This window comes from Podarcis gaigeae (assembly GCF_964106915.1).
Source record: "Podarcis gaigeae genome assembly, chromosome: 16".
Lineage (NCBI taxonomy): Eukaryota > Metazoa > Chordata > Lepidosauria > Squamata > Lacertidae > Podarcis > Podarcis gaigeae.
In genome coordinates, this window is record NC_139693.1 from 34,704,064 (window position 1) to 34,724,324 (window position 20,261).

General features: G+C 45.4%; 1 protein-coding gene across 2 annotated transcripts in view; it reads right to left on the reverse strand.

The window, feature by feature from the left end:
- The window catches only part of ADGRD1 (adhesion G protein-coupled receptor D1), a 276,194-nt gene that overhangs the window by 48,168 nt on the left and 207,765 nt on the right, over positions 1-20,261 (reverse strand). For both annotated transcript variants that reach the window (XM_083717092.1, XM_083717091.1), the window contains one exon: positions 16,961-17,027. In XM_083717092.1, coding sequence (XP_083573218.1) covers positions 16,961-17,027 — 67 coding nt within the window. The remainder of the gene's footprint in view (positions 1-16,960; positions 17,028-20,261) is intronic.

A 20,261-nucleotide genomic window follows, 5' to 3' on the forward strand; every position in this document is an offset into this window, starting at 1 on the left:
GTTTTGAGTCAAGCCATGGGTAGATCTAGCAAAGCACTGTCTATCCCAGCTGCCAAAAGCTCTCCAAGGTACCAAGCAGATGTTTTCCCAGTCTTGTCACATGAACCTTGCACGCTTCAGTTGCTTTGAATTTCAATGAGCCCCAACAACTATGACCAACACTCAAGATGATGGGAAATGTAATCCAAAATATCTGGAGGGCAGCAAGTCGGAGAAGGCTGATTTAATTGGACCAAGCCAGAAGACTGAACCTGGGAACATCTGTGTGCAAGCATGTATTTTCCGACTGACCTATAACCTGTCTCCTCTCTATGCTGCTAAGTTCATAGGAATGGTCAGCCAGGGAATGGTAAATCTGTCAAATCCAATTTCTCTCTGCTTATTATTTTTCTACACTTACATACAGTTCTCCACATCTATTTGCATTAAGAAGAAAAAACTCCTCATGAAAATTCAGCAGCATTTTAGTGTGAATTTCTCCTAATATACAGAGTTTTGCAAAGCAAAACTACTACAATGCATTCTTGCATGTTGTTTGCATGCTATTTTCACGGATACATGCATTTTTATGCATACTTTACCCTAGCCAGTTTACTGGTGTTGCTGACTTGCATCTAGTAAATAACAAAGTGTCTACTCAGAAGAAAGTCGCAGTGAGTTCAGTGGGCCTTACTCCCAGGTAAGGGTTTGTGGGGCTATGGTGTTTTATCTAGGCAGCCAGGGCTCCTCTGGATGACAAGATCTTTTTGCACCAGGTCATTGAGGACCTCTTGCTTTTTAAAATTCTCCCATATATACAGAACTCCATGTGCACCTTTGGTACTACATCTGTAGGTTTCCCCCTCTGTGTCAAATAACTGGGGTCGAATAAGTGTTGTTTACTTTTTATAATACATGGAAGATGGAGCACCCTCAGGAGGTTCTGGTCTCTCCTTCCTTGGATGTTTCTAAGCGGAGGTTGGATGTGTTAGTATTGTAATGTCTCATTCTCACATTGCATAATGTTGCAGGTTACCTTTAATTGTGGTTCGAGGACCTGCCCCCGCAATGTGAAATGAATACGCAAGGACACGTGATATAAGGTTAATGGGCAAGAAAAGGCCACAACTTTATTGATTACAGCAGTGAAAAGGTATTGGCTTAGGCATTGGATGTCTAAAACAAGGGGGTTTATTCACCAGTAGGTGGAGCCTGTTGATGCTAATCCAACTATAGGCTCTCCCCTGATGTCACCGAGGGTCGTGCCATGGCCTCCCGCCAAGCAGGCATTGGACAGAGTACACGACCGCCAGATTCCTTTAACGGAATACCCAAAAATTGAAGGCATAGGCGATTGCCACACCTAGCCCTTCGACACACCACAACACATTATTCCAATGCCTAACCTACCCACCAATACCACAAAAGTTGTGACGATTACTACGAGGTAGGTGAAAAAACCAAAAAGCCTAATGCCAAATGGAAAAATTCCTACCAGGCCCCCTGGACAACCAGGGCGACCAACCTAAGGTCCATAGCAAGGCCAATGAACTAAGACCCTGAGCTCAAAGGGAGTGGAGGGTGGGTGACTCGCGACGGGACGACGGAGAGAAGAATGAGGCAAGGAGGAGCTGGCGCCACAGCAAAAGGCTGCTGTAAACGCCCCCTCGGAGGACCTGGTTGGGTGCCTGCCGAGGGGCATGGGCGCCAGCCAGGTGAGAGGAGGAGGCAGGGGGCTAATGCCCCCTGCTAGGGGCGGAGCTCAGGCTCCCGCCCAAAACCACTCTCCTCTCTTCCAGGGAGGAGAGTCTTTACTTACCGTATTTTTCGCCCCATAAGACACACTTTTTCCCCTCCAAAAATGAAGGGGAAATCTGGGTGCGTCCTATGGGGCGAATGCAGGCTTTCGCTGAAGCTTGGAGAGCGAGAGGGGTGGGTGCGCACCGACCTCTCTCGCTCTCCAGGCTTCAGGAAGACATCCGCAGCCTGGGCAGCCCTGCAGGAGGTCAGGTAGGGATGTCTAGGCTGCGGATAGCAGCCTGCTTCCTGGAGCGTCGGGCGCCCTGAAAGCAGAGCGCCCGGCGCTTCGGGAGCGCATCCGCAGCCTGGGCAGCCCTGCAGGAGGTCCAGCAGGGCTGTCTAGGCTGCGGATAGCAGCCTGCTTCCTGGAACGTCGGGCACCCTGAAAGCAGAGCGCCCGGCGCTTCGGGAGCGCATCCGCAGCGTGGGCAGCCCTGCAGGGGTTCCCCGCAGGGCTCCCCACGCTGCGGATAGCAGCCTGCCACCCGGCGGGCGGGGCACCCTGAAGCAGAGCGCCCCGCCCGCCGGACAGACATCCGCAGCGTGGGGAGTCCTGCAGGGGTTCCCCGCAGGGTTCCCCACGCTGCGGATAGCAGCCTGCCGCCTGAGGCAGACATCGGCCAGCCCCACAAGCTCAGGGAGGTGCAGTGCCCTTCCTCGACCTGGTTTGGTTTCCCCGACCTGCTTTTGGGGGGGAAATAAAGGGAAAAAAATTTTCCTTTATTTTCCCCCCCAAAAAACTAGGTGCGTCCTATGGGACAGAGCGTCCTATGGGACGAAAAATACGGTAATTGATGTATGAGTATGGGAACTATTTAAATGTCTCCTCTCTTTCTCTGCTTTCTCTCTGCTCCTCTGCCGAAGAAGAAGAAGAAGGATGTGAGAGTCATCTTGTTGTTTTGTTATTTGCTTTATAAATGAAACCTTTGATGTTACTATTCCAACCACAGTCGCTTCTGCTGCATTCTGCTGTAAAGGACTGAGTTTACTATCTGCAGACAGGGGTTTAATGCTCACAGGATGACCATCTTTCATGGATGCTTTAGCTGAGTTTCCTACATTGAAGGGGGTTGCACTAGAACAGGCATATGCAAACCTGGCCCTCCAGATGTTTTAGGACTACAACTCCCATCATCCCTAACCACTGGTCCTGTTAGCTAGGGATGATGGGAGTTGTAGTCCCAAAACATCTGGAGGGCCGAGTTTGCCTATGCCTGCACTAGAAAGATGACTCTTCAATATGTTCCAGCTCCCTGAATCTATGATTTTCTGCTTCAACAATATTTCATTATGTTCCTATCATTTTATGTAGTTGTATTTTGTATAAATTATAAAAATTATAAATGAAACATGTTCTATTTACAAACAAAATATTTAAATAGCTACCTTTCTACTGGTAGGATCAGGGGGAGCGTGGCCATAGCCAGGAGTTTTCTTAGGGGTGCAAGCTTTTGTTAGGGGGGCAGAACCTCAGATAATATTTGTACTGATTTTTGCTTATTTGGGGGGGATCTGCCCCCTTTGGCTATGCCCAAGGGGGGCACATAAAGGAAACAAGGTCAGAAGGGGGGCACGGTTGGAAAAAGGTTGGGAAACACTGATCCAGGTCATGCCTGCAATGCAGGAATCACAGCTGAATAATCCCTGACAGATGGACACCCAACCTCTGTTTAAAGGAAAGAGTCTGTCACCTTCCACTGTCGAACAGCTATTACCATACACACATGCCCACACGCAGCCACACACGTTCACAGTGCCTGCATTTTTGGAAGAAAGCGATATGTCTTTTAGCAGAAGGCTCCCATTTTACCCGGCCAGCTGCCATGGTAGTAAATTTCCATATGATATATATGGATATGGCAGAATTAAGGACATTCTACTGAAATCTCAGGCATCTGCTTAATGTGTTGTATTAGTAGCATCTGAATAGATTGGAAGCAATTAAGCACTTGGGGCTGGGGTAGCAATGCTTTATGGCCCTCGCATATATTTCGGGCTGCTCATTTAGTTGCCTGCTTTCTAAAGGTTCCTGTAAATTCCACCACTTTTGTTTGCTTGTTTCTTAGGGCCAAATTACCACACTTTTCTGCGTATTAGACACACCCATGTATAAGACCCCCCCCCCCTATTTGGGGGGACTCAAAATTAAGAAGATGGGGGGAGATGGCTCAGAGTTGTTGAGCTTTTGGGGGGGGGGATTGCAAAGGGTTGTTAAGCTTTTTTTAGGGAACATTGCCGGAAAACACCTCACCTCTGTCTCCTCACCAGAAAAAGCTGCCAATCGCTCACCCAATTGCTGCAGCTTCAGCCAATCAACACCAGTCCTTGATGCAGCAACCAATCAAACGTCCAACCTATGCATTACCAATGTATAAGACAACTCCCACTTTTTAGCATAATTTTTTTTAAAAAAACTTAGTCTTATACACAGAAAAGTACGGTATACATGACACAATTAATACAAGTAGCAGTTGGATGAATAGGCTTTGCAAAGTAAACACAAAGACCCTGATGGGGAGTGGGGCCACATCTTTCATCTTATGCCTCCAACACAGCCCCTGATCCCAATCACCTCATGCCTCCTAATTGGTTTGGGAGGAAAAATTCCAGAGAGGTCTTTGCATGTTTCCCTCCCGAAACAAACAGTAGACAAAAAAGGCTCTCGGACCGGATCAGGACCACGGTGAGTGCAAGGGGCTAAAGCCCTGCCCCCTTCCCTAACACCAGAGTCTTCATCTAAGCCTCCTCCTGCTATACATTTTTTAATATACACAAACGTAATTCCTGAGTAGTCCTTAACTAGATTCTCACACAAATCTTGAGGATGGGGGTTTTTGTAGCAGCAAGGAGGGAGAAATTATATTAGGTTCACATTAAAAAGCAAACCTCCCTAATTCTCAAAACAATGCGAGAACTGAAATGCAGCCCTCCTTGGGAAAATCACACTTCCCTGAATCTTGTAAAACAACGAACAGACTGCAGTAAAGCATGCCTAAAGGTAAAGAGACCCATGACTGACTCTGGGGTTGTGGCGCTCATCTCACTTTACTGGCCAAGGGAGCCGGCGTACAGCTTCCAGGTCATGTGGCCAGCATGACTAAGCCACTTCTGGCAAACCAGAGCAGTGCATGGAAATGCCGTTTACCTTCCCACCGGAGTGGTACCTATTTATCTACTTGCACTTTGACATGCTTTTGAACTGCTAGGTTGGCAGGAGCAGGGACCGAGCAACTGGAGCTCACCCAGTCACGAGGATTTGAACCGCCAACCTTCTGATCGACGCCTAGGCTCTGTGGTTTAACCCACAGCGCCACCTGCATCCTGAAAACATGCCTAAAAATGCATATATTGGTGAAAATAAAATACAAAAAAAGCATTAAATTTTGGGGAAATTGTTTTGCAAAAAATGTCTATATTGGGCAAAACTGCCTACAAATAGGTGTCAGTCTAAAGCGCCAATGAATTTTTGAAGAAATGTGGAGATACGGAGAGCTGAACCTAAGAGTGGGAGAAAGAAGGGATTCAGAGAGAAACTGATTCACCGATCCTGAGGTTGTTGAGGCAAAATCACATGACAGCTTTATTTAGAGCATTTGCACCTCATTCCTCAGCCATAAAGGCTCCTGGAGTGGCCAAGATACAATCAATTCAAACAAGACAGTCTCTCCCAGCAGGCTTACAATCTATTAATCACACACACACACACACACACACACACACGGAAAAGGATAGGGAGAGAAGGGGGGGGGAATCAAACAGAGGCACCCATTCTTAAATAGTTGTTAAGGACCTGCTTGCATAGTTCAGGTGCAGGAGATGATTGATGGAGCTGGGCTTTTGACAAAGCTAATGGAAGAGCCACATGTTTTTTTCTCTCTCTCCCACTTAGACAACCTGATGGAATGGTTACTCCCAGGTGATGGTTGAGGGGAGAGGAGCCCTGATGGAGCTGGTCCATCACTGCAGAGCTGATGAAGTGAAAATACTGTTATCAATTTAATTGCTTTCCCACCCAGCAGGGACCCTTGGCAAGATGCATAAGATTGACTTACTTACTTATTTCATGGCCTGAATAGCAAACGTGGGCTTAAACAGACCTCTCTTTGCTATATAAGTGCACTGTGCAAAATACAGGCGTAAATCAGAAAGAGGTGGGTGGATTCTTCTTAAATAGCACACATGCACAGTGAGAGGAAGGGTCTCTGGGAAGACAAGCAAAGCTGGGGGCCAGATGGGAAGTCTTAAGGAGTGTGTCAGATTGAGCCCTTAGGCTGCTAATTGTATATACGTATGATTTATCTCTTATCCTATTAAAAAAAAAACCACACTGCTCCACCAATTCAGTTTTTAAAAGTCTGCATGGAATCTTTTGGCAACTTAGGAAAAATCAAAGGGTGGTATCCAACCAACACTCCTCACTAGTGCAAGACTTTTGGCTTGCCCAATGGAACTTCCTCCCTTCTCAAGCCAAATCTGTTTTAGGGGTGCCCCCCAACCCTCTGGAAAAGATCTGGAAAGAGCACAGGGGTTGTGCAGGGGGGGAGAGGAGGGGAAATTTTGCTGCACAAGGGCAAATCTTTACACTGATGCACTAGCTGGAAACCGCCCAAGTGCTAATTAGAAGCCCTGTGGGAAGGAATGCAGTTAATGATTGAGATGGATTTCCCTTCAGTGGTTCGTCATTTTCATCTCTCATCACTCTCAGCTGTGTTGTTCTGACATCTCCCCAAAACTTTTGCCCGCTATTATACGGCATCTGTCCGTCTCAAAAATTTATGAGTTCTCCAACAGGTATAGGGCAAATAAATTCCATGGCATTTACATTGGAATCACGGCTCCTCATTGGTTTGGTGCAGCCATGGATCAGAACGTGCCAAGCTTTCCCACTCCATGCAGGCCCATCTAGCTCAATTGACAAAAATGCTAGACGGGTGAAAACACAACACCATCTGCTTAACGATTTCCTATGTGACCTCGCGAGACGCCCCAAAGCCACAATAACTCGCAATGGCAAGTGTCACTGTTAATGATGCCGGGATGGGAGTTAACTATTATTAATTCAACTCCTGCTACCAGAGAGTCCATTAAAAAGTCAAGGCTGGGCAAATCGTTTCAAAGAAGAGACCTGGAAATTAAGTGGAAACAGAAACGAGTCTACATTCCCAGGAGTTTGTTCCATTGATTTTAGTTAGCCTAGTTGTTCTCCAACATCTGCAGAGGAGGCGGACCAAGGTGATAAAGGGCCTGCAAACCAAGCCTTGTGGGGAATGGTTGAGGGAGTTGGGAATGTTCAGCCTGGAGAAGAGAAGACTGAGAGGTGGTATGATAGGTAAAGGTAAAGGGACCCCTAACCATTAGGTCCAGTCGTGACCGACTCTGGGGTTGCGGCGCTCATCTCGCTTTACTGGCCGAGGGAGCTTCCGGGTCATGTGGTCATGTGGCCAGCATGACTAAGCTGCTTCTGGCGAACCAGAGCAGTGTATGGAAATGCCATTTACCTTCCTGCCTGGAGCGGTACCTATTTATCTACTTGCACTTTGACGTGCTTTCGAATTGCTAGGTTGGCAGAAGCAGGGACTGAGCAGTGGGAGCTTACCCCGTCGCAGGGATTTGAACCACCGACCTTCTGATCGGCAAGTCCTAGGCTCTGTGGTTTAACCTGCAGCGCCACCCGCATCCCTCCAGGTGGTATGATAGCTGTCTTCAAATATCTGAAGGGCTGTCACATGGAAGACAAAGCGAGCTTATTTTCTGCTGCTCCAAAGGGTGGGATCTGAACCGATTGATTGAAATTACAAGAAAGGAGATTCCATCTAAACATTAGGAAGAACTTTCTGGTGGTAAGAGCGGTTTGACAGTGGAATGACTTCCTCAGGAGAAGTTGGGTGGCCAGCAGCCAGGGATACTTTAGCAATTGTCCCTGGATAGCAGGGGGTTGGACTGCATGATCCTTGGAATCCCTTCCAACTCCATAATTCTAAGATTCTATAAGAACATAATAGCAGCCTGTTGGATCAGGCCAATGGCCCATCTAGTCCCAGCATCCTGTTCTCACAGTAACCAGGCAGATGTCTGTAAGAAACCAGCAAGCAGGATCTGAGCTCAAGAGCCCTCTCCCCTCCTGTGGTTTCCAGGAACTGATTTTCAAAAGAAGACTGTTATCGGAGAGCATAGCCATCATGACTAGTAGCCATTGATGGCCATCTCCTCCATGAATTTTTTTAATCATTATTCAAAGCAATCTAAGTAGTCATCACTACTGTCTGCTGTTGGAGCAAGTTCCAAAGTTTAGCTACCATATGTGCTGCATGAAAATGTATTTTCTTTTATCTGTCCTAAACTTTCCAACATTCAGCAATTCATTCATCCTGAAGGTATAAGCAATTTCAGGGGCGAGGAAATGTTGGCCCTCCGGGTGTATTTGGATTCCAACTGCCTTCAGCCCCTGCTAGCATGGTCCAATGGTCAGAAATTATGTGAGTTGTAGTCCAGTAGCATCTGGAGAGAGAAAGGAGGATCTCCATTCCTTAGCTCAGGGCAGTCCAACCTCTCAGACCAAGTTGGCTGCAAGAGTACTTCAGGCTGGAATTCCACACACTGCTTTGTCATTCAGGGTGTGTGTGTGTGTGTGTGTGTGTGTGTGTGTGTGATGAGCCCAAAATTTGGCACATACACACACCCCAGCCCAGCCCTCATGCTGCCTTCCGAAATCTGGATGAGCAAGGTGCTTGGCTTTGGGAAGAAGGTGCAAGGCTCTGGCAGAGTCCTAGATCCCTCCTACCCACTTCCCAAAGCTGAGAAAGTACCAGCTAGGTTTTGGGAAGGAGGCAGAAAGACTCTACAACACTGTCAGAGCCTTCATGTCTCCCTCCCAAATTGCAGCACCATGCTTACTTGGCTTACAAGGGCTGGGGTGCTGAGCTTTACCCCACGTGCTAAATTTCTAGAAGGCAAATGAAGGAATGTATTTCACATTAATGCTCTCCTCCTAAACACGTTTCCTCTTATATGTTTTGTGTTTCAAAAAGGAGGCGGAGGATAACTCTGCAAATTGTGAACGGTTCAACAAAAGGCGATAGAAGCGGGGAGTTTACATACTTCTCCCCCCGAGGATGCAGTGTCATCGACTATATTCTTGTCCCTTATAATATTATAAATTCGATCATGGACTTCAAAATTGGAAGGCGTACTGAAAGCGACCATCAGCCATTATCGTTGTCTATTAACTTAAAGGACGAAATCAAAATAACTAAGTACAATATCATAGAACCTTCTCAATACAAACAAATGACCCAATTAAAATGGTCCCAGGAAATGAGTGCAGCAGTGGGGCAAAAACTTACAGCCAACCTGAGAAAACAAGTATTATCCAACTTAAAGTCTACTAATTTCTACAGTGATATTCCGAAAATTTATAATGAAATCTTCCAAATGTTTATAGAGCTTAGTACTCCACCTAAAGTTTGGGTACTTAAACATAGCGCTAGCCCTTGGTTTGACGATGAATGTTTCCAGCTAAAAAGAAAACTGCGCCAAACATTTAAAAATAACCGCACTAAACTAGAGCCCTCTTATCTTGATGAAAAAAGAAAATATCACTACATGCTGGCCGAAAAGAAACAGAAATACGCAACCCAAAAATGGCTACAATTATTCGACTCAATTCAAAGTAAAAACAACAAAGCGTTCTGGAACCTAGTGTACGGAGGATTGAAAGCCGAAAATCAACTAACTCTACCACCAATTGCAGAATCCAAATGGTCCCAATACTTTACATCTGTATTTAACAATCTACATAGTGAACTTAAAGGAAATGAAACCACTAAAAACAAAATTAATAAACTCCAAGAGTGGCCAAGGGTAGAGGAAGAGGAAATTAGAGCGATAGTTAAAAATTTCAAATCGGGGAAATCTCCTGGGCCAGACGGTCTACCAATAGAATTATTTAAGACCTATATAGATTGGTGGGCAGAACCCTTAGCTCAACTGTTTACTCTTATAGATAAATACGGGATCATACCTGAGATATGGCTAAAATCAATAATTATTCCAATCTTTAAAAATGGCGACCCAAAAGAACCAAGGAATTATAGACCGATAAGCCTACTATCAGTGATAGGGAAAATCTACGCTAAGCACCTCTTATCTAAACTTCTTACCTGGATGAAAAATCTAAACTTACCAGGGAAAGAACAAATAGGTTTCTCCAAAGGTCGCTCTACACTAGACCATTGCCTTATACTTATGCATCTGGTTGAAAAATACAGATCCCAAAGGCAATCTAAGATATACGCTGCTTTTGTAGATTTTCGTGGTGCATTCGACTCAATTGACCGCCCAAAGCTGTGGAGGAAACTCGCAGAATTAAAAATTGATCAGCGCTTATTGATTCTAATGCAAAATCTACACTCTTCCAATACCTGTCAAGTTAAACTCAACACCAAAGGTCACCTTTCATCAGACATCCCAAACACGAAAGGGGTAAAACAAGGGTGTATTCTTGCCCCCTTTCTATTTAATTTATTCTTATCAGACTTGCCAGATTACCTTCAAAAAATAGAATCACATGCCCCTAAACTTAATCAGAAACCAGTTCCTCTCTTATTATACGCAGACGATGCTGTCCTACTATCACTAACGAGCTTGGGTCTGAAACGTCTTATATCTTCACTGATCCTTTACTGCGAATGTAACAAACTCTCTATAAATTATGAGAAGACAAAAATTTTGGTCTTCTCGAATGGTCGGAAATTAGAGAAATGGAAAATAAGAGGGCAAGAAATCCAACAAGTGAACATCTATAGGTATCTGGGAATCTTATTCCAGAGCAATTTAGGGTGGGCTACCCATCGCACAAATGCCATAAAACAGGCAAAGTGCACCTTATCAGCAGTTGCCCGCTTTTATTATCAGAAAGGTAATCAATTCATTCCTGCGGCCATTCAGATATTTCAAACAAAAGTGCAATCCCAGATACTCTATGGAATCCCGCTATGGGTCCAAGCATATAACAGTGATTTAAAAAAGATTCATTCCAGCTTCCTGAGACGTATTCTTGGACTCCCAGCTGTGATCAAATATGAAACAATGTGTGCAGAAATAGGCATACACACAATGGAATATTGGGCATGGTCCACCTCAATAAAGTACTGGTTACGCTGCCACTTTCGCTGCCCCCCATCAAGTCTGCTCGCTGATTTGCTCAAAGACTCCTATAAATCAAGTTGGTATCAGCACCTCGAAAAAAAGATTGAATCTTTAGGTATCGAGCTGGAGCCCCTGTACAATTCTAATGAGCAATACATTTTTCATAATATTCTAACTAGACTAAAGGATGTCGAGAGACAAAATATTATGGCAGCTGTAAACAAAATTTGCTCCCCCATATTCTATGATTTAAATATCTTAGATAGCAGAGCCAATTACGTCACTAAATTAATAATTCCAGCCCAACGTAGGGCTTTTATGCTGGCCCGTTTGAATGTTTTTCCCTCAGCATTTGTCAGGGGAAGATATCAAAACGTTCCTAGGAACAAGAGATTCTGCAGATGTTCTATGAATGTCCCGGACACTGTTGAGCATATTCTCTTTCATTGCCCACTGCACAGTACGCTCCGTCAACGCGTGCTGTCCCCTCTTTCGGCTGGTTTGGAACCCCAGCAAGGTGAATGTGTGGGACTCTACCTATCCGACACTGACCAAAGGGTAACGGCGGGGGTAGCCGAGTTTTTGGTAGCAGTCCTCCAAGGAGCAGGTTAACAAGGAAAACCACTGATTCTAGACGTATATATATATATATGTATGTAGCCAACTGCAGCCTTTTTATATATATTTCAAGGCTTTTATATGTTATTTTCTCTTTTATGGTTTTATTTGTATAATGCCTAATAAAGGTTTGATAAGTAAGTAAGTAACTCTGCAAAATATTTCCTCTAACGCCACTAAAGAAATAGAGAATTGTGGCAAATTGCAGATGTTCCAATTCTGGAATTAATGTTAAAAATTCTCCCAAGTTAAGCTGAAAGCAAGGGACGCAGGATGGGTGTGTCTGTGGGGGTTAAATGGGGAATATCCGCTCACCCCGACCCTCCACTCAGGATTCTGCAACACTTTCAGTGACCTGATCCTCCTGGAAAAGCATCCAGTTCAGCCCCATGAATCGTTTGCTTTCATGGGGTCCAGATATATTCAATAAAACATCAGGGCTCACAGGCCTAATTTACAACTCTCAGTCTAGCAGAGTCAGTGTTTGCACTGCCTTTGCTTGCTTTGCAATCAATAACATTTTGGGGCATTAGCCTTAAGGAATGTTGCTAATTGCCTCAAATTCTCTGCAGAGAAGGTTAAGCAAGATGGAGAAAGTACAGACTCAATTAAATGACATCAGAATATTGGATTTTTTAAAAAAAATAATTCACTCCATTATTCATCGGCAGTTACGCTACTTTAGAAGCTTCTGCAAATATACAAAATAAAAGGAAGAGCAAGAGGCCATGCAGGAGCCAAGTGAAAGACAAGTTATTGAGATGAGAAAATAGAAGTCCAGAAGAGCCAAATTAGGACTGGCAGGAGTCCTAATTCAGTCTGCAAATCTGCTTTCCCTAAAATGCACACCCTGCAGTCAAAGATGCAGCTGCAAAGGAACTATCAGGAGTCTTAAAGCATGCTCCCAATTATTCCTTGACAGGCAAGGATTGCTGTCAGAGCTGATCAACCGATGGGCACTGACAGCAAGCTCTGCTGAGACAAAGAACTCTGTAGCTGATCCCTGCCCAAAGTTGGGTTTGCCGGAAGTGCACGTAGTGTTTGGATTTGGATTTGATATCCTGCTTTATCACTACCCGAAGGAGTCTCAAAGCGGCTCACAATCTCCTTTCCCTTCCTCCCCCACAACAAACACTCTGTGTGGTGAGTGGGGCTGAGAGACTTCAGAGAAGTGTGACCAGCCCAAGGTCACCCAGCAACTGCATGTGGAAGAGCCGGGAATCGAACCCAGTTCACCAGATTACGAGTCCACCGCTCTTAACCACTACACCACACTCCTACGTAGTATAGGGCTTGCTGTAAGCTGATATTGTGGCTTGTCTCAGGTGCTGCACAAGTGTTAAAATTGACTGGGGGGAGGAGCTCACCAGATCACACCAGACTTCAAAATGACACCAGGTGATTTACAGGTGAGCAGCAGGGGAGTGGAAGGAGCTGTGGGAGATCAGGAGGAGGTGAAGGAGCTCTAGGGTTGGCTGGGTACAAGACTTTATGGGGAGTAGCAGGAGCTGGGGGTGAGCTGTAAAGTATAGGGAATAGACAAAAGGGCGAGGGGTTAGGTGGGGTTGATGTGTGATGCAAACAGGGGCAGCACTGAGAATTGCATGCTACATTTCTGCTTTCTTATTTGAAAATCAACAAGCCCCTTGGAAGTTACGGAAAACGGAGGTGTAAATTCTCGATCAATATATTTATCCTTCCATTTGCCGGTAAGCCCCACAGCCATCTCCTCTTATCTTAGGAGGTACAGCAGCCTGATCAATAATAAAACATCAGCAGAGGGGATTGCTGCACAGAGCCACGCGGAGGAGCGAGCTCCCTCTTAATCCCTGGCAAAAAAAGAAAATAAAATAAAACACCCATCCTTTGCAACCTCCTTGAGCAATTCAAGTGATTAAGCAATGGTTCCCTGTAATTTAATGCACGGGTATAATTAAAGCGCTGTAATACATTCACGTATCAGTAACTCAGTCATGAACCTGCAACTCCCATCTAGAAAGATTAAATTCATTACAGCCGACAGATGCACCCTGAGCAGCCATCTGAACCTAACAGACCTGCTTTAACTACCCTCCTTTGATCAAGTGTTAAAAGGCTGCGGGAGCATCAAAGTACACTTCCGGAACTGGGAAGCAGAGTTTGAATCTCTTCCCATTCTTAAAAAGAAGAAGAAAGAAGCTGTTTAAAAACATAACAGGGGAGGATGATGTGTGCATAACAGCTGCTCAGTCAGGAGAGCCAGTGTGGTGCAGTGGTTAAGAGCGGTAGTCTTGTAATCTGGTGAATCGGGTTCGCGTCTCTGCTCCTCCACATGCAGCTGCTGGGTGACCTTGGGCTAGTCACACTTCTCTGAAGTCTCTCAGCCCCACTCACCTCACAGAGTGTTTGTTGTGGGGGAGGAAAGGAAAGGAGAATGTTAGCCGCTTTGAGACTCCTTCAGGTAGTGATAAAGCGGGATAACAAATCCAAACTCCTCCTCAGTCTAGGCCCCAGAATGTAGCTGGGGAAAAGGGATTATGCTACCTGTTCTTGAATTGTGAATCAGTTAAGATCATAGAATCATAGAGTTGGAAGAGACCACAAGGGCCATCGAGTCCAACCCCCTGCCAAGCAGGAAACACCATCAGAGCACTCCTGACATATGGTTGTCAAGCCTCTGCTTAAAGACCTCCAAAGAAGGAGACTCCACCACACTCCTTGGCAGCAAATTCCACTGTCGAACAGCTCTTACTGTTCAAATGTGTTCTTGAAAGCAACATATTCCTCTGATTCTGGAAATACGGATTTAGCTGTTTGATTTGGAGATATTGCATTGATTTAGGGGTATAGTGGTCTGAATTAGGGATGGGGAGAATTTTTCTTCTTCTGCATTTTAATGAAGAGCTACCCAATCTGCACTTCTCAAATCAAAATGTGAATTGAAACTCAGCTATGATTCAACATTTGAACTTCTTCTGCAACGCCACTCCCAGGCCCAGTAATGTGTACCAGGTGTGTATATTTTAGGGGGAAGGGTGCATGAAAAGGCATAAATAGGTGAAAAGAGCTTACATAATGCATTACACTGGGGAAATTTGCTTGAAAAAACATGTGTCAAACCTGCATATTAAAATGTGTTGGGGGGTTGTACCAAAATGCTAACAGATTTTCACAATGATTATTATTATTATTTTAATGCAAATTGCTTCAGGAATGTAGAGAACTGAATTTAAGATTGTAAGAGAGAGAGAGAGAGAGAGAGAGAGAGAGAGAGAGAGAGAGGGAATCAACATTGACAAATTCATCCATCCTTTGTCTGAATGTTCTACTGTTCCCCTTTTGTGATAGCCACTGTTTTATATCAATCTTTGGGGTATGACTGGCTAAAATAGGGTGAGGTGAAGATTGTATGGTTTATTTACTCCTTTCTCATAATTTAAATTCTAGGGAGTCCCCAGAGGATTAGGCCAAAGCAGTATGGTACAGCCTGGAAAGTGACTAGCAGTGCCTAATGGTGCCATATTTTGAAGAGCAAAAAAGAGGACGCTATGACGTCCATTCAAAGCTAATAAATGCAATTTGTCTTGAATTTTACCCCTGAAAAAGAGGACATGTCCTGGAAAAAGAGGACACATGGCCTCAACCAGAGCCAGGGCCTTTTCAACTCTGACCCCGGCCTGGTGGAAGACTCTGTCTCATGAGACCAGGGGCCTGCAGGATCTAATTTCTTTCCGCAGGGCCTGTAAGACAGAGTTGTTCCGCCTGCCCTTCGGCTTGGAATCAATTTGATTCCCTCCCCCTCTTCTTTTTTCCTTTCTCCTCCTGTGATGGAACTCCTGTTTGGGGACTTCCCTGGCTTTTTTCTGGCCCATGTAAGACCAGGTTGGATAATTAGCCTTGGTGAAGACTTGACGTTTTCATCCCCAAATAGGTTTTTGATTTGAGTTTCCATTGAAATGAGGTTGTATTTTAATGTTATAATGCTACATTTTAATTTTGTTTTTAAGTTGTATTTCAATCAATTTGTTTTTATATCGGGTGTTAGCTGCCCTGAGTCCAGTCTTGGCTGGGGAGGGCAGGGTATAAATAAAATTTATTATTATTATTATTATTATTATTATTATTATTATTATTACCCTAGCACTGCAGGCTGATGTCATCCTCACTGGGTTCTCCTGGCCATTTTCCATCCCGCACATGCAGCATCCAGCCACCATCCTAGAGTCAACCAAGGAGTACATTCTGACCCCATGACATGCACCACTATTTGCAGGTGGACACTATTCCTGTGTTGTTATGGCCATAAGTCACTATATATATATATATATATATATACACACACACATACACACACACACACACAAACACACACAAACACACCACTTTTATCACCCTCTATGGCTTGAAGCCAAACTGCACCTCGTGACACAGTCCTTGTTGGGTTGGAAGCCTTGTTGAAGCCACTCCAGATTCCCACAGATCTTTTTTTAAAAAACAACAACCCAGTGCTGCGCTGAACCTTCACAGCACCTGTTTTGACCATTTTGTGATAGGTGGAGGCAAGTCTTTCTCAAAGGGTAAGGTGGGCTGCATTTTCCTTACTTAAGTTAATGAGGTGACCAGGGGGTCTTTTCAGACCAAACACGCCTTAAAGGTAAAGGTAAAGGTAAAGGATCCCCTGACCATTAAGTCCAGTCACAGACAACTCTGGGGTTGCGGCGCTCATCTTGCTTTACTGGCTGAGGGAGCCAGCGTTTGTCTACAGACGCTTCCGTGTCATGTAGCCAGCATGACTAAGCCGCTTCTGGCAAAACCAGAGCAGCACACAGAAAAACCGTTTACCTTCCCACTGGAGCAGTACCTATTTATCTACTTGCATTCTGATGTGCTTTCAAACTGCTAGGTTGGCAGGAGCAGGGACCGAGCAACGGGAGCTCACCCCGATGCAGGGATTCGAACTGCTGACCTTCTGATCGGCAAGTCCTAGGCTCTGTGGTTTAGACCACAGCACCACCAGTGTCCCAAAACACACCATAGTAGCCCAGAACTAGCTCATAGCAGTGTTTTCCAAAGGTGCCAAGTTCAACTTCACTTCCTTGAATGGTCATGTGATGTCTGCAGGCTCAACTACATCTGCCTGCAGATCTCTCTGTTTCATAGACTCCTAAAGCTGGAAGGGATCTTGAAGGGATCACCTGGTCCAACCTTCCCTGTTCATTGCAGAGTCTGTAATGCATGACACATCCTTGACAGACAGCAATCCACTCCATCAGGCAAGGAAGGACTTAGAGCAACATCAAAGCCTTTTCAAGGGTTGTGTTGTAGCTCACATCAACAGGATTTAGCCATAGACTTCAATCTGCCTTCCTCCCCTGCCCCCCCCCATCAACATCCCTAATATGCATGAATGATAAAAAGAAAAATGGGGTGCACTTACTACAATTACAAACAGAGCTGGGGCCACAAAAGCCCAGATTGTGCCATTCTTCAGCGAAAGCCAGCAGCTGTGGAGAGAAAACAGAAGGCTTGTAAGGTTGCTCAGGACTTCGTATTCAAAACACCAAGAGCTGCATCCAGCGTCATCTTTCCCCTAGTACAAGGGCTCTTGTGCTAGTGGATGGGTGAGTTTTAATGTTGCACAACAGAGGAATCCAACATAACAGCAGATACTGGCCACATCTAGCAGAAGGTCAAGCAACAGATTGCACAGCCTATTGTGCAACTGCAATGCGCTCTAAGTGGGGCTACCTTTGAAGATGACCCGGAAACTACAACTAATCCAGAATGCAGCAGCTAGACTGGTGACTGGGAGCGGCCGCCGAGACCATATAACACTGGTTTTGAAAGACCTACATTGGCTCCCAGTACATTTCCGAGCACAATTCAAAGTGTTGGTGCTGACCTTTAAAGCCCTAAACGACCTTGGTCCAGTACATCTGAAGGAGCGTCTCAACCCCCATCATTCTGCCCGGACACTGAGTTCCAGCACTGAGGGCCTTCTGGCGGTTCCCTCACTGCGAGAAGCCAAGTTACAGGGAACCAGGCAGAGGGCCTTCTCGGTAGTGGCGCCCTCCCTGTGGAATGCCCTCCCACCAGATGTCAAAGGGAACAACTACCAGACCTTTAGAAGACACCTGAAGGCAGCCCTGTTTAGGGAAGATTTTAATGTTTGATGTATTACAGTATTTTAATATTTTTTTAGGAAGCCGCCCAGAGTGGCTGCGGGAGCCCAGCCAGATGGGCGGGGTATTAATAATAATAATAATAATAATAATAATAATAATAATAGCTACTAGCAACCTGCTTATGCAACAACATCCCGCTGGTACAAAACATTTCACCAGGGGACAAATATACTGCAAAGTGACTTTTGCTACACTGGATGCAACTCCAGGTTCTTATTGTTCAGGGCCAGCCCCATCCTGAGCCATATGGAGCTGCTTGAGTCTGGTGGTGGAACCTGGGTGGCAGAATATACCCCCTGCCTCCAGGTACCTGTTAAGCCAGGCACAGGCAAACTCTGTCCCTTCAGATGTTTGGGACTACAATTCCCATCACCCCTAGCTAACAGGACCAGTGGTCAGGGATGATGGGAACTGTAGTCCAAACATCTGGAGGGCCAGGGTTTGCCTATGCCTGTGTTAAGCCACAGGAACAGGGTTACTAGGGGGTTGACCTATTGATTTCCCCTTCCTGCACAGCAGTTTGGGGTGGGCTTTCACTCAGACAGATACATCACAGGTGGGAAGCAGCAACTGCCTCTATTGACATGTCTCCAGGTGGTGGTGCTGGGGCAAATATACAGAAAAACATGCAATTTGTCATTTGTTTGGCAGCTGAACTGGATAACATGTCATTCATCAAAGAACAACTTGCTGTGAGCATTACTTTTTCAAAGAGCAAAGGGAGGGGAGTGGGGAGTAATCCAGATTCTCTCTTCCAGCTGTCAGCAAAGAAGAGGAGGCAGTATGTGACTTATTTATAATACTTTCAGATGTAAATAGAGACAGGGAGGAGAAATTCTGTTCAATTCACATTTTAATGCAAATGTATCTAATTCACATTTGTGAACCAAAACACAACTATCCCCCCCCACCAAAACATTGCTCTTTTGCTCTTTTCCATATGTTGCAATGCAGTTGTCCAATCAAAAAGAAGTCTCCAGAAAAGTGTGCAAAAAATGCATACATTGGTGAAAATAAAATACAATAAAATACAATAAAGTAAAGTACAAATGCATTATGTTAGGGAAATTTGTTTGCATAATGTGTCTATTAAGCAAAGTTGCTAAGCAATCTCCCTTTTAAAAATGCATTATTGTATGCTGTTTTCACTAATATAGTCGTTTTTATGCATAATTTATCCTAGTACAGTGGTGCCCCGCAAGATGAATGCCTCGCTAAACGAAAAACCCGCAAGACGAAAGGGTTTTCCGATTTTTAGCGGCTTCGCAAGACGAATTTCCCTATGGGCTTGCTTCGCAAGACGAAAGCCCATAGGGAAATCTCCGGGGAAATCTCGAGGGGCGCTCTGCTTCAGAGTGCCCCTCGCGCTGGGCAGCAGGCTGCTATCCGCAGCCTAGGCAGCCCTGCAGGAACTCTTGTGAAGGCTGGCGGCGGGAGAAGGGCTTTTCTTCCCACCGCTAGCCTTCAGAAGGCTGTTCTGAAGGCTGGCGGTGGGGAGAAAAGTCCTTCTCCCCCCGCCAGCCTTCAGAAGAGGTCCGGGGACAGACTGTCCCCGGACCTGGTCTGAAGGCGGTCTCCATAGGAACGCATTAATTGATTTTCAATGCATTCCTATGGGAAACCGTGCTTTGCAAGACGAAAAACCCGCAAGAAGAAAAAACTTGCGGAACGAATTAATTTCGTCTTGCGAGGCACCACTGTATGTGCATTGTTTACACATTACTTGGCTGGAGAACTGGGCTACAAAATTCAGAGAAGTGTGAGTGTAGAAAAATGATTGTGTTTCAGCTTGCTCATTGTTCTGGAAAGTAGAAATTAGGTAGGTTCATCTGTAAATGTGAACTGAAATAAATTTCTCCTCCAGTGGGTCTGAGACCCTTCTTATTCCCTTCTCTCTTTTTGTCTTTGTCCTTCAAGTGGAGAGAGAGAAAGAGGCTTCTCTCTTTTTTCATGGGATGGAGTCAGTGGTGTAGCGTGGGGGGTGCAGGGGGGGCCGGCCGCACCGGGCGCAACATCTGGGGGTTAGGGTTAGGGGCGCAAATCCACAGAATGCCGCAGAATGCCGCAGCAAGACTCCTTACAGGGTCCTCACCACAGGATCACATTCACCCGGTGCTATGCCAGCTGCACTGGCTCCCGGTGGAGTACAGGATCAGGTTTAAGGTGCTGGTTTTAACCTTTAAAGCCCTATATGGCCTAGGACCCTCGTACCTACGGGACCACCTCTCCTGATATGTCCCACAGAGGACCTTACGGTCTTCAAATAAAAACATCTTGGAGATCCCGGGCCACAGGGAGGTTAGACTGGCCTCGACCAGAGTCAGGACTTTTTCGGCCATGGCCCCGATCTGGTGGAACGCTCTGTCACAAGACACTAGGGCCCTGCAGGACTTTACATCTTTCCGCAGAGCCTGCAAGACAGCTGTTCCACCAGACCTTTGGCCGAGGCACAGTCTGACCCCCTTTCTCCTTCTGTAATCCTTATAGAACTCTAACCCAATGGTTGCCATTAATTTGATTCTGAATTGATTTTAGAATGTATTTTAATTAATT